The 18,330-nt window shown below is 46.3% G+C and overlaps 1 protein-coding gene across 9 annotated transcripts in view; it reads left to right on the top strand.

The window, feature by feature from the left end:
- LOC116395730 (pleckstrin homology domain-containing family A member 5-like) overlaps positions 1-18,330 on the top strand; it is a 120,484-nt gene that overhangs the window by 36,300 nt on the left and 65,854 nt on the right. Inside the window, exon 1 of one of the 9 annotated variants that reach the window (XM_031869814.1) lies at positions 18,010-18,230. The exons of the other annotated variants lie outside the window; for them this stretch is intronic. Coding sequence (XP_031725674.1) covers positions 18,199-18,230 — 32 coding nt within the window. The 5' untranslated portion in view covers positions 18,010-18,198. Of the gene's footprint in view, positions 1-18,009; positions 18,231-18,330 lie in introns of those variants that run through there. 9 annotated transcript variants of the gene reach the window in all.

Genomic DNA, 18,330 nt, shown 5'->3' on the forward strand with positions numbered 1-18,330 from the left:
GCATGTTTTGTACGTGTTTTGTGTGCGTATGTGTGGTGGCAGAGCATTCCACGAGTGAGCTGCCTTCACAGAGAATGTAGATTTACTGAACAAGCTTGACCTTTGTGAAATAACACAATCACCTCTTGAAGCAGATCTAGTGAGTCTGCTGCTTTGAGTGCTATGTTTAATAAAATCACTAAGTGGAGGCGGGGCCATACCATGGACAATTTTAAAAACCAGACACACATCAGTGAGTTTAATGAGGTTCTCCCAACTCAATATATGGTGTTTGATGAGGAAATTGCAGTGATGGTGACTTTTGGAAATTCATGAGATTAAATTTTAAGACCTATGTCACATGTTTTATCTGCTTTTTAAAAGAGAGATTAGAATCAATAAAAATTCCTAAATATTTAAAATCTGACAGTAGAGCCTCTCACCAGCCTCTCACCGGCAACATAAACATCTGGATCCGGTGACACTTTGCAAGCCCTCTTTGTGAAGAACATACAAACTGTCATTCAGGTGGAAGGCAGGAATCTGCAAGCCATTTAGTTACATTTGTCATTGTGGATGTGAGTTTAAGTGCAGCTTGTTCTTTGTTTTTTGCGTGCACATAAATCACTGTATCGTCAGCGTACATTTGAATATCACACCCATTGCAGACACCCGGCAAATCATGAATGTATAAACTGAATAGTAAAGGCTCCTCCGCGAATCGCCACCTTAACGTAGTGGAGGAGTTTGAGTGGCTCAGTGATCCTGGGAGCTATGTTGTCCGGGGCATTAGCCCCTGGTAGGGTCTCCCAAGGCAAAAAAAACGACCCTTATGATAAGCAGCCCATGGACTTCAGCCACCTCGCCCGGACCAGGGAAACCGGGGCACCCTCCCGGAGCCAGACCCAGGAGGGGAGCTCGTAGGCGAGCGTCTGGTGGCCGGGCCGTCACCCATGGGGCCAGGTCGGGCTTAGCCTGAAGAAACAACATGGAGCAGCCACCCTGTGGACCCACCACCCGCAGGGACAAGCATCGGGGTCGGCTGCAATGCAGACCGGGCGGCAGGTCAGGCGGGAGGCCTGGACATGCCGATCGCCGGCGGAATAGACTAGCTCTAGGGACGTGGAACGTCACCTCGCTAGCGGGGAAAGAGCCAGAGCTGGTGCAGGAGGTGGAGTGATACCAGCTAGATATAGTTGGACTCACCCCCACACACAGCGCTGGCTCTGGAACCAAGCTCCTGGAGAGGGGTTGAACTTTGTCCTTTTCCGGAGTTGCCCAGGGTGAGAGGCGCCGGGCGGGAGTGGGGATACTCACGAGCCCCCAGCTGAGCGCCACTGTGTTGGAGTTCTCCCCGGAGAACGAGAGGGTCGCCTCCATGCGCCTATGGGTTGCGGGGAGCAAAGCTCTGACTGTGGTTTGTGCTTATGCACCAAACAGCAATTCGGAGTATCCGGCCTTCTTGGAGTCGGTGGGAGGGGTCCTGGCAAGGGCGCCGCCTACCGACTCCATAGTTCTCCGTGACTTCAACGCTCATGTGGGCAATGACGGAGAAACCTGGCGGGGGTGATTGGGAGGAACGGCTTGCCCGATCTGAACCCGAATGGTGTCTCGTTATTGGACTTCAGTGCTTGCCACGGTTTGGCCATAACGAACACCACGTTCGAACATAAGGTGGCTCATAAGTGTACCTGGTACCAGAACACCTTAGGCCGGAGATCAATGATCGACTTTGTAATCGTATCATTTGATTTGCGCCCGTATGTCTTGGACACTCAGGTGAAGAGAGGAGCAGAGCTGTCAACTGATCACCACCTGGTGGCGAGTTGGATCAGACGGCAGGGGAACCGGTTGGAAAGACCCAGCAAGCCCAAACGTGTAGTGAGGGTGAACTGGGAACGTCTGGCGGAGGACCCTGTCTGGGAGGTCTTTATCTCCCACCTCCGGAAGAACTTCTCACACATCCCAAGGGAGGTTGGGGACACGGAATCCGAATAGACCATGTTCAAAGCCTCTATTGTGGACGCGGCCGCTAGGAGCTGTGGCCGGAAGGTCATCGGTGCCTGTCGTGGCGGCAACCTGAGAACCCGGTGGTGGACACCAGAGGTGAGGGAAGCCATCAAGCTGAAGGAGACCTTCAAGGCCTGGTTGGCCCAGGGGTCTCCTGAAGCAGCTGACAGGTACCGGCAGGCCAGAAGGGCTGCAGCTGCGGTGGTCACGAATGCTAAAACTCAGGCATGGGAGGAGTTCGGCGAGGCCATGGAGAAGGACTTTCGGTTGGCCTCAAGGAGGTTCTAGCAAACCATCCGACGGCTCAGGAAGGGGGACATCATTGGGCGGTGGAAAGAGCACTTTGAGGAACTCCTAAACCCAACCAACATGTCCTCTGCAGAGGAGGCAGCGCCTGAGGACCTAGGGGGAGGCTCACCCATATCCCTGGCAGAGGTCGCTGAGGTAGTTAAAAAGCTCTTTGGTGGCAAGGTGCCGGGGGTGGATGAGATCCACCCTGAGATGCTGAAAGCGCTGGACATAGTTGGGCTGTCCTGGCTGACACGCCTCTTCAATGTCGCATGGGGGTCAGGATCAGTGCCCATGGACTGGCAGACCGGAGGGGTGGTTCCCATCTTCAAAAAGGGGGACCGGAGAGTGTGCTCGAATTACCGGGGTATCATACTACTCAGCCTCCCGGGGAAGGCTTATGCCAGGGTGCTGGAAAGGAGGCTCCAACCGCTTGACGAACCTCAGATCCAAGAGGAGCAATGCGGATTCCGTCCCGGCCGTGGAATAGTGGACCAGCTCTTTACCCTCGCAAGACTACTGGAGGGGTTCTGGGAGTTTGCCCAACCAGTCTACTTGTGCTTTGTGGACTTGGAGAAGGCTTTCGACCGGGTCCCTCGGGGGTTCTTGTGGGGGGTGCTGCGGGAGTATGGGGTGCCGGACCCATTACAACGGGCGATCCCATCTCTGTACGACTGCAGTAAGAGCTGTGTCCGCATTCTCGGCAATAAGTCAGACACGTTCCCGGTGGGTGTTGGCCTCCGCCAGGGTTGCCCTTTGTCACCGGTCCTGTTCGTGACTTTCATGGACAGGATATCTAGGCGCAGCCTGGGGGTGGAGAACGTCAGGTTCGGGGGTCTCGGGATCGCCTCTCTGCTGTTTGCAGATGACGTGGTCCTGTTAGCCTCCTCGGATCATGACCTCCAGCATTCACTGGGGCGGTTTGCAGCCGAGTGTGAAGCGGCGGGGATGAGAGTTAGCACCTCCAAATCTGAGGCCATGGTGCTCTGCCGGAAACCGGTGGATTGCTCCCTCCAGGTGGGGACGGAGTGCCTACCTCAAGTGAAGGAGTTCAAGTATCTCGGGGTCTTGTTCACGAGTGAGGGTAAGATGGAGCAGGAGATCGACAAGCGGATCGGTGCAGCTGCAGCAGTAAAGCAGGCGCTGCACCGGAAGGCAAAGCTCTCAATTTACCACTCGGTCTACGTTCCTACCCTCACCTATGGTCACGAACTCTGGGTCGTGACCGAAAGGACAAGGTCGCGGCTACAAGCAGCCGAAATGAGTTTCCTCCGTAGGGTGGCCGGGCTCAGCCTTAGAGATAGGGTAAGGAGCTCGGTCATCAGGAGGGAGCTTGGAGTTGAGCCACTACTCCTTCGCGTCGAAAGGAGTCAGCTGAGGTGGTTCGGCATCTAATTAGGATGCCTCCTGGACGCCTCCCACTGGAGGTTTTCCAGGCACGTCCAACTGGGAAGAGACCCCGGGGAAGACCCAGAACACGCTGGAGAGATTACATCTCCCAGCTGGCCTGGGAACACCTCGGGATCCCCCAGAATGAGCTGGAACATGTTGCCGGTGAGAGGGAAGTCTGGGTCAGCCTGCTTGGCCTGCTGCCACCGCGACCCGACCCCGGATAAGCGGAGGAAAATGGATGGATGGATGGATGAATAGCAAAGGTCCCAAAATAGAACCCTGGGGTACTCCCACATTAGATCTCAGAGTAGATGATGAAACATCACCCACTCTGACACACTGGGTTCTTCCTTCATGGTAGGATTTCAGCAAGGCAAGAGACTCTCGGGAAAAGTTAAAATTTCACAGTTTATTAATCAGGACATTGTGATGAACTGTATCAAAAGCCTTCTTCAGGTCAAGAAAAACCGCTGCTATTACACCCCCTTTATAGATTTGAAGCTTCACATTCTCTAAGAGGAAGCAGTTGGCTGTTTCAGTCGAATGATTAGCCCTGTAACCAAACTGGATAGGATGCAGCTGATATGGAGAGCTGTTGAGGTGTGTAATAAGTTGCTCTGCAACACATTTCTCAGCAATTTTGGAAACAGCAGGGGGGATACTGATTGGCCGATAATTAGAGACATCGGTTGAATCTCCTGACTTAAAAATGGGTGTTACTATGGCTGATTTCCATCCTTTCGGAAACACACATTGCCTGAGAGATTTGTTGACAATGCTTGTGATCGGGTGAGCGAGTGTGCCTTTGTGTTTCTTTATAAAAATATTGTCAATTCCATAAACATACATCTCTTACCATTGTTATGCCGATGACACCCAGCTGGTCTTGTCATTTCCCCCTGGTGACACTCAAGTGGAGGCACGCATCGCGGGGAAGGGTTGCCCGCACCGAGACCTGTCCATCACCATTGACGATACCGTGGTGACGCCAACTCGGACTGCAAGAAACCTGGGTCTGACCCTGGACGACCAACTGTCGTTCTCAGCAAACATTGCATCGGTTAGACACTCCTGCAGATTCCTGCTCTACAAGATCAGGAGGATTCGCCCCTTCCTCACTGATGAGACGGTGCAGGTCCTCATCCAGGCTCTTGTCATCTCCCACCTGGACTACTGCAACTCACTACTTGCCGGAGCCCCGGCGTCAGCCATCAGACCTCTGGAGCTTGTCCAGAAAGCTGCAGCTCGCCTGGTGTTCAATCGCCCCAAGTTCTCCCACACAACTTCCCTTCTCCGTTCTCTACACTGGCTCCCTGTAAGAGCTCGCATCCAGTTTAAGACTCTGGTGCTAGCCTACAGGGCAGTGAAAGGAACAGCTCCTTCCTATCTCCAGGCCATGGTCAAGCCCTACACCCCGGCCCGACCACTTCGCTCTGCTACCTCGCGGCTGTTTTCTGTCCTGGCCCCACAGTGGTGGAATGAACTCCCCACTGACGTCAGGACAGCAGAGTCGCTGCCCATCTTTCATCAGGCTGAAAACTCACCTCTTCAAAAAGTACTACCCTGAGCCTTCCACTTATTGTATTCATACTAGTTTGTTGCACTTATTGTATTTGTTTGTTTCTGCACTGTACGTTAGCTCTGGTTTATGCTCTTAGATGCTTGTTTAAAAAATGAGATGCACTTATGACTTCTGGTGACTAGTAGTTCTCTTGAATACCTATGTTGAATACACTTATTGTAAGTCTCTTTGGATAAAAGCATCTGCTAAATAACTAATGTATGTAATGTAATGTAAACATCTTTGGCCCTAGAGTTCTTGAGTGAGCCTAGAACTCTGACATCCTGAATAGACAAGCACAGTTGACCTTCATTTAGTGGTGTACGATCAAATTAACCAATACTGGAGCTTCGAGTTAAAGCTTCCACTGAGTTGATAAAGTATGAAGTTTGACTTACTCACACACTGAAAAGAGACTTTTACATTAATAGTTATTTCAGCAGAGAATGAATGAATCCATTCTATTGACAGATACTGACGTTCAATCAGTTAATCATTTAGTCACGAGTCAATAATGTGATTGCAATTAAGCCCATTAGAGTCACACAATCTCTGGCCAATCTCTGGCACCAACAGCTGTCTTTTCTGTTCAGGTGAAAGGTAAAAACAGATAGCCTTCCATATTTACAACGCTTCCCCTATTTTTTAATGTAACACACTGAATACTGAATTGGAGTCCTGGAAGCCGCTATAATCTAGTGATTGTTTTGCATCTTTTTTTCAGGGTATTTGCTAAATGCATGTTTCTTTTGAACATGTCAGTATTTTAACATTTCACATACACTATGATTAATATCAAAACAATGATCAATACATTCACAATATGATTGGTAGTTGCAACCTTAGAAAATAAATGCATTAGAGCAGTGGTTCTCAACTGGTCTGTCTGCGGGACCCACCATCACCCCTTAATGACAAGCCGGGACCCACGACCCAAATTATATTATCTATATTCAAGAAGTCTAGTAGTAGTAACGTCTCTGTGTAGTAAACAACTGTCAAATCAAATAAAGAAAGTACACATCAATTATATTTTAACTAATATTATTCTCATTTTTCAAATTTAACTGGATGGATTATAAATAATACATAGAAATACATGAATAAATGTTCTTCTCATTTCAAGTAAAATAACGGCTGGATTAAAGAATAAATTACTGAACGAACTTTATTTTAGCAAAATTATTTTCACTGAATTGCCCTGCAGCTTTAAATTCAGTTCATTCAGGGTGAAGTGATGAAGCCATAATATTATATTTTTCTATCTTCTAAAATGAGAAATTAGTATTTGACTGGACAGATGCTAAAGCGCTCCATTGAGCTGCAAAGGCTGACTGTAAGGCTCTGTGGTTTTCTCACTATGTGTGACATTTTATGTTTGATCAATTTACGATAACAAATGTTTAATAATGTAGCATTAAGCTAACTTTCAACTGCAGAGTGCTTGGCAGGTCAGAAGCTTGTAGCTAATAAATGTGTATAACTTTTGGTAATATCTTAAAGCTGTAGGCGAAAGTAAGTAAAACAGACTACATTAGAAAGGAGCTTCATCATTACTTTGATGAAAACATCCTTGTGTTGTTTGTACATTTGTATCAGGAACTTCTAGTTTTAAAAAATGACAATGAATTCAAATGAGTGCATCTTATTCAGGCAACACACAGTTCAGACAACCCACAGGTAAACAGACCTGTCCTACAGCACAGTGTGTCTCTCAGCTAACCTGATTAAGACTCTTCCTCTCGTCATATTGGGAGAGAGGAATGCTTTGTGATAAAGCAACAAAGGCGATTTGTTGTGCCGCTGGGTCTCAGTTTAAGAAAGGAGCTTTGGCTTGTTGCTGGTTGAATGTGTTGGCAAGCTCGTCTGGACGGCTTTGTGTGAGTGGAACTGAGTGGAACAGCCCATTCACTCGACCAGCCATGTTGGTATCTGAGATAGAGCTGCTTAGGGTAGTCTACCAGGAGTTTCTACATGATGAAATATGAGCAGAGATGGAAAGGTATATCAGCCTCCACAGTAAACTATCGTCATTATACTCTGAGATTTGTCAGTCCAAGATCAACTTCCATTAGCTTAAGCTGCACTCCATTAGGCTCAGTTTGTCAGTTTCAGCTCTACCTTGTCTGCTTTAGCTATTGTTGGCCAGGGACAGCTGTCTGTTTGTCAGACTCATCCATTCACTCATCTATCTATTCAGCTTAACTTTGTTAGACTCATCTGTACTTTGTTAGACTCATCTGTACTTTGTTAGACTCATCTGAACTTTGTTAGACTCATCTGTACTTTGTTAGACTCATCTGAACTTTGTTGGACTCATCTGTACTTTATTAGACTCATCTGTACTTTGTTGGACTCATCTGTACTTTGTTGGACTCATCTGTACTTTATTAGACTCATCTGTACTTTGTTGGACTCATCTGTACTTTGTTGGACTCATCTGAACTTTGTTGGACTCATCTGTACTTTGTTGGACTCATCTGAACTTTGTTGGACTCATCTGAACTTTGTTAGACTCATCTGTACTTTGTTAGACTCATCTGTACTTTGTTGGACTCATCTGAACTTTGTTGGACTCTTCTGTACTTTGTTGGACTCATCTGTACTTTGTTGGACTCATTTGAAATTTGTTAGACTCATCTGTACTTTGTTAGACTCATTTGAACTTTGTTAGACTCATCCTGACTTTGATAGACTCATCTGAACTTTATTAGACTCATCTGTACTTTGTTAGACTCATCTGAACTTTGTTAGACTCATCTGAACATTGTTAGACTCATCTGTACTTTGTTAGACTCATCTGAACTTTGTTAGACTCATCTGAACTTTGTTGGACTCATCTGAACTTTGTTGGACTCATCTGAACTTTATTAGACTCATCTGTACTTTATTAGACTCATCTGTACTTTGTTAGACTCAGTAGACACAGCTTAACTTTGTGAGACTCAGCTGTACTTTGTTAGACTCATGTGAACTTTGTGAGACTCATGTGAACGTTGTTAGACTCATGTGAACTTTGTTAGACTCATGTGAACTTTGTTAGACTCATCTGAACTTTCTTAGACTCATCTGAACTTTCTTAGACTCATCTGAACTTTCTTAGACTCATCTGAACTTTCTTAGACTCATACGAACTTTCTTAGACTCATACGAACTTTCTTAGACTCATACGAACTTTGTTAGACTCATACGAACTTTGTTAGACTCATATGAACTTTGTTAGACTCATATGAACTTTGTTAGACTCATATGAACTTTTTTAGACTCATCTGTACTTTGTTAGACTCAGTAGACACAGCTTAACTTTGTAAGACTCGGCTGTACCCTGTCAGCCCAGCTATAACTGCTCATCCTTGGCTGTATTTGTCAGCCTGAACTATCATTTGCCACCCTCAGCTGTAACTTGCCAGCCTTTGCTGGCACTTTACAGGGCATATGCTGCCCAGTGACATTCATCATCACTTATTTCACATCCTGCCATCAGTTATAACCTGAGATTAACATATTGCATGACACATTTAGATCTTGTGATACGTGTGGTTTACTGTGGCTTAGTGGGTAGAGTGGGTCATATCTAAATCACAAGGTTGGCAGTTCCATCCCAGGCTCCTACTGTCCGCATGTTGAAGTATCTTTGAGCGAAACACTGTACCCTTAAGATGCTCCTCCAGTGCTATATAGCAGCTCACTTCTCATAAAAGTGCTAGGATGGGTTACATGCAGAAGTGAAATTTATCGTATGTACCTGTTGTTTGTGATGATTCTTATCAAGCTTTTTAGTGATACTTACTGTAGTCACAAGGACATGGTGCAGCCAGCCATTGGGACAAAGTAACCAGCTCGGGGTTCTGGGGGCATGCCCCACCGGAGAAACATTCAGGCTTTAAAAGTCCACATTTTGGCTGTTTTGAACTTTGTTGTATTATTGTGAATCATAATGCATCATTAGTAAACAACCAGTTCTGATTCTGAGCGGTCCAGCAGAATGACTGGCAGGCTAGATGATTCGCTCTCATCTGCAATATTATTTACTGCTTTTGCAGGACGTGAACGTTGTATTGATAAATTACAGAAATCCTGGTTCTCCCGCCTGTTGGAAGCTCTTGGGCTTGGTTAGTAATTCAGCTTTCTACCCTTGATATCTGACAGGGATTGTTGATACACACGATACTTCTGCTGATCTTGAGTAGCTTTAGACTGTAGTTTACTCTCTGCTTTCTTTCATTATTGGGGTTTTACCTTGAAGGTGACAAGTGTTATATCTTACCCTAGTCTTCAATGGTCGATGTCAGATTTCAGATCATTGTTATAATCACTTAAATGGAAGAATTCATTTATTTAGCTGTAAAGCGAGAGCCGTCTGTATGTATATGTTTGTATTTTGATGTGTGTGGCGGGTGTTTTGCTGGGGACCAAAGGATGTGTCGATTTGGACTCGTTGAATATTAATGAACTTTGAACAAGCAAGCCACAGCGCTCTGTGCAGCAGCGGGGGCGGGCCTTACTGAGTGGAGCGTGTTGTCCGAAGCGGTCCTTTACAGGCTGTTGGATGCTCGAAATAAAGTTACAACTAATTACTAGTTACAACTCTTCTTCAGTTCTTAAATTCACAGCGTTTGCTTTTTCAAGTTGTGAAAGCAGACACATAGCGCGAATTTACACAACACATATTAAGCAAACCTGGAGTCACTGCAGAGCAGTATCGAAGCAAAGTCAGTGACAACCACTCACTTCTGTAACGTAATGTGACGCATATGGTGTTGAAAGATTGCAATAAGATTGCAACAATTCATTTTCAGTTTAGGTTAAGTATAATTATGTAAAAAATTCAACCTACAAATTGCTCTTTTGGTATTAGTATTAGCATTTAGCCTGTGATTGATTGTCTCTCCTCCCCATAGAAGAGATGTTCAAACATTAGTGATTAGGAAGGGTGACTGCAGAGCCAGGAGGAGGAGGCAGAGAGAAGCAGGGAGGGAAAAGGTCAGAAGGGATGGAGAGAAGCAGCTGGACGAATGGCAGTCAGACAGGGACCTCATTGAGACAGTAAAGGAGGAAATGAGAAGGAAAAGGTCGAGCAGGGGGCAGCGAGAACAAAGGAAGAAGCAGATATGAAGAGAAAACCAAGAAGGAGGGCTGGAAGGAAGGAAATTGAAGGAGGAAGAAAGGAAAGGGTGAGAGCAGGGCTGACAGTGCTGGTGGCCTTTCTGAAAGGTTAGTGGCCTGGCCAGAGGGAGAGACGGTGAATGGCAGCTACTCTACAGGGAGGAGAGGAGAGCTGTGGTCAGGCTGTGGATGCAGGGCTACAGGGCTCTCTCACACACACACACACACACACACACACAGGTTCATCTGACAACAAGGCAGCTTTTTCACAGCAAAGCACGTTCGTCTACATGACGGCTAATAACATTAAACATTAGCTGACATTTAACATGGACAGAATTAGCTGATTATTGTACTATTGTTTAAAGATGGTGCCTTTGTGTGTGTGTGTGTGTGTGTGTGTGTGTGTGTGTGTGTGTGTGTGCGCCGACATGTTCTAATGTCTGTGTTTGTCTTCCACCATGATACCTGGTGCTTCGTACACAATGTGTGCAAAGAGATTGTTTATTCAGATGTCAGCTCTGTGGCAGTTAGCTCCCGTGTGCAGATGTTAATCATGTCAAATGTTTTGTGCGTGTGTTCCGTCTGGGTAAGAAGAGCAATGTGTCGTAGACAGACTCACACCTGTTTTATGGGTTCTAATGGTTGACTAGAACATGTGGCTTCCAATGTGACTGCTCAACGGCTAGACAAACAAATGCAGGACCACAAAGTTCCTGTCTGCTCATATTTCTCTCATTTTTACACCGCATCTTTGTCTGTTGGCACCATATAATAGCTTTGACATTTGCACTTCCATTGGTTGTAATAAAATGGGTTATCTGGGCATTTTGGCATATTCTGTTGTTCACTTCCCTCTAGTTCTCTTCTGATAAGGACGGCAGCTTAATAGCCATGAATACAGTATGTAAGGAGGATTGGAAAAGATTAAGCAACCCTAACCCTACATAATATGTTTATATCCGACTAATTTGCTTTGCTTAATATGTTAAGAAGAAAACATAATCACTGTCTGGATTACATTTGCAATCCAGGAAGTGTGGCATCCTTACGTATACATATACCCACAGAAGTCATAAGGAGGAGGTCAGGGTGGGATGTTGTCAAATGACTTGGACATGGCGTTGGACAGTGCTAATGCAGTACATACTGTCTCAGTTGTATAGCACGTTGGAAAGTAAAGGTCTGGAGCTCAAGATGGTGGATGGGCGTGTAGCATGTGGGACCTTCTGTGATCAGAATGTGCATCCCATCACAGACCTGCTTGTTTGTCATATTGGCACGGTCGTGCTCGGTCTCACCGTCCTGCGGAAGCGCAGCAACTTTACAGCTACTGCATTCGGTCAAGAAACATAGTTCTGGAGGGGTTCTTCCCTCCCTCTGCCAGAATGAGGCAGAAGTAGTGTCTCACCTACTCTGCCCAGTGCAAGCTTTCTCTTAGTTAGTTGTACGCTCAATAAACATAAGAAGGACACAGCAGCTGTTGGTTCATTACAGAGGGCACTCGCAAGGCATGGCTCAGTCAAAACTGTGTTTGTCTCACTAACTGTGTGACGCGATCACACAAGCCTATAATGCAGCAGGAATAGAGCTTCTGCAAGGTGTCTGGGCACACTTCATAAGAGCTTTATCCTCGTCCATGGCCCTCCTCAGGGGGATGACATCTACGCAGCGGTGTCCTGGGCTTCTCTGTGCCCTTTCATCCATTTCTATCTGGGACTCCTCACTGACTCATTCAGTCTTTAATGTGCTAGACGGCAGATTAAGTGTTGATCTGGTGCTTTTACTCTAAAAAAGCTCCGATCATCACGGATTAGCTGGCTGCACTATGGTACATAATTAGCATCCCACACGTCTGAAGCTGCACTGCTGCACAGAGAAGAGAGTGTAACATCACTTGCCTCCTTTTCCTCCACATAGGGCTGACATGGTGTTAACCGTGGCTCAGTCCGTGCCAACCTGCTTTATTTTGTATGGCGTTTACGGTTTGCCAACTGGTGTATGTTTGGTGTCACACTGGGACATAGACGACATCAGCTTCGCCCATAACCCATTAGCGAAGGCTCTTAGAAGGTGAAGCCTATCTACGTTACAGAACGTTAGTTACGTATTGCAACTCCTGATTCTATGAGTATAGGTGTAGCCCTCTAAGCTGTGGGCCACTCTGGCACCAGCTGAAGAAATGCTGGTTTTAATTGTGAGCAGAACTGTCATGAGTGTGGGTGTTAGGGGGCCCTGCAGGGCACAAAGGTGCAAAAAACGTCATGACTGTGCATACCCACAAGGATGAAGCCAATAGGGACAGCTCTTAGAGGGCTACGCCTGAACTCATAGAACAATACACTTTTCTAACGTCTACTTTTTATGTGCTTGGAACCGCACCAGGAGGCTGCTTTGAATTGGCACTCTTGTCTTTGTTCTCTTTGTTTATTCCATTTATTTGCTGATTTATGTGTCTTGGCCTCACCTCCTGCCTCTCGTTTTCTCTCTTGCCTCCCTGTGTCGCTTCATTTTCTCCTTCCCATTTTATGACCCTCACAAACCTGATGCCCTTTGCCTCTAAAACAGCCTGATTTATACCAACCAACGAGCAAGAAGGGCTTTGTCCTCTTGCTGAGAGGAATTGTTGACTGCTGCAGAGGCTTGACCTGTGCAATGAAGGAATACCTGACCCTTGTTTACTTATATACATACATAGCCTATAGCTTGCTGCTACAAACCAGTCAAGTGCTGGCTTTGCCTTCCTGGCATCATCCTTAAGGTGGACATGGTCCCAGACACGCTTGCTTGCTGTCTCACTTTTTAAATAAATGATTATTGTAGCTTTCCTGCTAAAGTTGCCTTCTAATCTATTTTGCAAACATGAAGACACACTTTGTCCTGAACCTTAGCTTCTTGAACGATCAACCAAATAAACATTCAGCCAGAAAAGGTGCACTGTTAACGTCAGTTAGCAGACTAGAGAGCTGCTCAGCTGCAGTACATTAAACAGCAAGTAAACTGGACTGCAAATGTTAGATGCTGGTGTGATCCTTACTCCTCAATATTGCCAACGACACGTTGTCTGCCCATGACATGTAGGCTACAGGGTAACTTTGTCTACTGTGTCTCTTGCTGTAACACCGGCAGTCTGGCAGCCTTCCAGCTGCTATCAATCCAACACAGACAGGGACCGGCTCCCATCCAGCAGAGACAAGATATTAACAAAATACATTCAGAATGTTGATATCATTTTGGCTACAACAAGGGATGACAAAATGTGGTTTCAGTTGGACTTTAACCTTTTCATGAAAAAGTGGTCTGTTTTGTGTTGAGTTGAGGAAAAGTCACGCAAAGGACATTTTGAAGGGATCAATAATTCAACTCTATTAAACTAAACTAATAACGCAAGGCATCCCTGTGTTTGTGTGTGTGTGTGTGTCCTTGGCATATCTCAAGAACCATTCGTCCGATCTACTTCACACTTGCTGCTTGCTGTGTTGCTGGGGACTCCATGGAGAGCGCTCTTGAATTTTGCACAATTTGGACACGCAACACATTCAATATTAATAAACTTTGAATAAACAAGCTCTGCAGGTCAGCCTGTTGTCTGCAGTGGACAGACAGCGGCTCATTGGCTGTAGTACTTGTTTGCTGGATACAGCCTGCTAACACTACATGAATGCTGAATAACGTTGAAGTCAATGAGCACGAGCGTTCAGCCTAAACAGGAACAGTGTTTTTACCTTTCTAACTTATAACTTAACTGCCGGCTAAATACCTCCTCATTATATCCATGCTGTACTTCATAACCGTGGTTATTCTCCCATTTGGAATTTAGCTCAACTAAGTGTACCTCTCTGATGTTTGGAGCCGTGAGTAACTCTGAGCTGGGTGTGTTTTTCACGGACAGATTTAGTGATTTCTCTGTGTTCCTTCTGCAGTACAAGCACACAGTAAGGAGTATACAGCTGAGTTGTATATATTGTAAGTGCTTTGTGGTCTTTTCTCATTTATTTCAGGGTATAATGAGTTACAAAAGTAACAACAATCAATTATTTTCATATTTAGACATCATAATAAACTCATAACTGTTACGGGTTCTTTTAGTTGTCTGCCTTCCCAAACAGTGGAGTCTACCTCTGGTCATTCCTTCCTGTGAGACAAACTGTCGGCTTGTTTCACTGATGTTTCTGACCGTGAGTAGCCGTGACTTGGGTGTGTGACTCTGTGTCATGGCAGGTGTGTTGCTGAGGACCCAAGGAAGCTCAGTGAGTGTAAAGTTGTTTGTAAAGCTGTTCTCCAGCAAGCAGCAACACCACAGGCCAACAGACATGTATTAAACTAGCACTGCACTAGTCTATGTGAAGAAAAACCAACCGACAACCTCAGGTGATGAGATATAAAGCCAACAAGGAAGTGCTAGAAACAGTTCACCAAACGGCCACTTGAGGCTGGATCCAAAAGTGGATAAATCTCCATAGACCTCCATAGACCTCCATGTTAAACTCTGCAGCAGAAATCAACATGTTAACAGCCACAAAACAAAACAAGTGTTGGTCTCTAGCTAATATCCCTTTTTCAATTTGTATACAGGTCACGTGTTAGAATTACACCAGGCTTAAAGTTGGGCTTAACTAAGGGTGTGGCTCCTCTTTTGTGTCTTTTGTTTGAGGACCTCTTTATATGTGCATGTGGTCACATCAATGATACATTCATTCATTTGAATTCATTCATAAACTCCATCACTAATGTGTGCTTCAGCTAGATTCCTGTCCTTGTTCAAAGCTTTCTGCACATTAAAAACACATCCCAACATGTGTCTCCTCCGAGGAACGGAAAATATCGTCGTAATATTTTCAGGAAAAATAATATTATAATATAATATTACGAGAAGAATAAAGTCATAATTGAATGACAATAAAGTCAGAATATTTCAATAAAAGTCCCACCTGCCCTAGAGTCAGCTGTGCATCACTTTACCTCGTTGGGTCTCTGTTGAGAGAACAGCCGTGCTCTTCATTGGAAGGGGAAAATTGAAAACACTACGGACATAAATCTCACCATTGTGTGTCTTATTGTCCACACAAATCTTAACTTCACAATCTCCAATAAAGTGCAGCTTACATTTGCTTCCGACAGCATTTCAGTTGGAAGCGTCCCGGAGAGGCTCAAACAGAGCAGAGCTGTCCCTGAGAGACAGCGACACAGAGCTACTAACTAACCAACTGCTGGCTGCAGGAACCTACGCACTGACACGCTGAACATGCACAGAAGACAAAGCAACATATTCATTATGACTTCATTCTCCAAATCTCAGATCATTATTATTTATTTCACACAGTGGACTGAATACACCATAGTGGATGACAGCCTTATTCTCTCCATGGTGTTCAGCTCCACTAGAGCAGCTGCACAGCAGCAACAGCATTGCTTCTTTACTTTCTGTGTGATGGAAGATTGCAACCATTGCTTTTGAGGTTGCATAGTGCCACCTACTTTACTGGAGGCATTGTTGTGTCCTCTGCTACTTTCATGTATTTATTAGGGGGAAACCTGTGGTGTTCTTGATCATGCCGGCTGGCCTGGCTCTCCTCCAGAAGCAGGGGACTGAAGTAACAGAGCTATCCCAGCTACGGTGTTGCCCGGCTGGCTAGATTAGACCCAGGAGGAGCCCCCTACCCCTCCCTCTGTGACTCCCTCTGGCTATTGCACATCTGGCATCCACTGATGTAGGTATAAAAACGGTGCACACGCTCAGCCTCCATCTGCTGCCAACACATGCTGACCCCCCAGAGAGCCCTCTTAGTTTAACTAAGGATTCTCACTCAGGTGTCAGAAGTGATGGTAAAGAATCAGCCGACTTACCTTTTTGTGCTTGCTGGCTAATGGCGATTAATGCCTGTGACTACACACACACACTTACACGCACACAAAATGAGGCAGTTGATCTAACCTGTCCCATACTGATCACCTAAAGTGTCGGTTTAGGCTAATTACCAGAGCGTGTTGTACCTCCAGTGGTGTCATCCATGCAGGTCTGTTGGTCCAGCTTTGGCGCGAGAACTCCACCCAGTGAAGATGATTGACAGCAAAGTCTACTATTTATCTAAAATAACTCGGACGTTGTTTCAGGAAAGACATTTTGCTGTTGGATTCTTAAATGTAATTTGAAAAATGTGGTGATTACAAACAGAAAAATCATCTAAAGCTTTAGTTTTTGCAGAATAAAGACTATCTAACAATACAACATGGCTGCAGTGGACACGATCAGGGCTGGGACGGGTTCTACATATTATATTTCAGTTATTTAAAAAAAATCAAGATCTTTATTGACGTCATGCACAATGACATTGCAATTGTTTCAAATGGTCCTACTTTATTTGACAGGAGTAAAGTTTTCCGTTGATTGTAGCTTAGTGATCCAGAGGCTTCCTGCCACTGACTGTGTGACATCACAACTTATTGTTGCTTTTACACACGTCTGTTACACACATTTTATTTCATCGTGCGTTCATCTTATTGTGATGTCTTGGTGTGAATGCAGGTCTGACAGGTAACAAGACCAATAGATTCATTTCCTGAACTACAGTCCAGTCTGCTCCCTGTGATGATGGCTGATAGAGCAGACACATTATGTCTTGGCTGCAAAGTGTTAGGTCAATGTCATTTAAAGTTCTGACACGGGAAATGTCATCAGATACACTTTGAGTTGCAATCACAAATTATTACTTTTTAAATTGAAGCAATCCCTCGGTGACAGAATTCCCTTCCTTCAGGAAACACATGTAAGTGTTCCTACGTGCTGACGTATCGGTATGTGGACTCCTCACAAGTTCAAAGATCTCTATATAGCCTGTGTGTGCGTGTGCGTGCGTGTGTGTGCGTGTGTGCGTGTGCGTACGTGCGCGTGTGGGTGTGCGTGTGGGTGTGTGTGCGTGTGTGCGTGTGCGTGCGTGGGTGTGTGTGCGTGTGTGTGTGCGTGTGTGTGTGGGTGTGTGCGCGTGCGTGCGTGTGTGTGTGCGTATGTGTGTGCGTGCGTGTGTGGGTGTGTGTGCGTGTGTGCGTGTGCGTGCGTGCGTGTGTGTGTGTGGGCGTGCGTGGGTGTGTGCTTGTGCGTGCGCGCGTGTGCGGGTGTGTGTGCGTGCGTGTGTGCGTGTGCGTGCGTGGGTGTGTGCGTGTGTGTGTGCGTGTGCGTGCGTGCGTGTGCGTGCGTGCGTGCGTGTGTGCGTGTGTGTGTGCGTGCGTGCGTGTGCGTGGGTGTGTGCGAGGGACAGAGAGAGGGGCAGAGGGAGAGAGAGAGAGGGAGAGAGGGAGAGGGAGAGAGGGGCAGAGGGAGAGAGGGGGAGGGAGAGAGGGGGAGAGAGAGAGGGGGAGAGAGGGGCAGAGGGAGAGAGGGGCAGAGGGGGAGAGAGGGGTAGAGGGAGAGAGGGGGAGAGGGAGAGAGGGGCAGAGGGAGCGAGACAGAGGGAGAGATGGGGAGAGAGGGAGAGAGGGGCAGAGGGAGAGAAGGAGAGAGGGGCAGAGGGAGAGATGGTCAGAGGGAGAGAGACAGAGGGAGAGATGGGCAGAGGGGGAGAGGGAGAGAGGGGCAGAGGGGGAGAGAGGGGCAAAGGGAGAGAGGGGGAGAGAGGGGCAGAGGGAGAGAGGGACAGAGGGAGAGAGGGGCAGAGGGAGAGAGGGGCAGAGGGAGAGAGGGAGAGAGAGAGAGGGAATCTGTCCACTGTTCTGCTGTAGTCGCTCTCACACAACCAGTCTGCTGTCAACCCGGCTGCACACAGCGTTTTGGAAGTTCATTTTGTGTCTCGTATGCTCTGAACTCTGTTATTCTGGAGGAACTGGACTCTTGTCATCTGCAATCACTGAGATCCAAACAGGACGTTATGCTGAAGTTTAGTATCAGCCACTGCTCCAGGTGTGTGAGGAAGTGTGTTGGTAGTGTGATCCTGACTTTATTTTCTGATTGTTTGTTAATAATACAGATGTGGTACTGTTAATAATACAGATGTGGTACT

Source organism: Anarrhichthys ocellatus, unplaced genomic scaffold, assembly GCF_004355925.1.
Source record: "Anarrhichthys ocellatus isolate YVR2014 unplaced genomic scaffold, GSC_Weel_1.0 scaffold49, whole genome shotgun sequence".
NCBI classification, from domain to species: Eukaryota; Metazoa; Chordata; class Actinopteri; order Perciformes; family Anarhichadidae; genus Anarrhichthys; species Anarrhichthys ocellatus.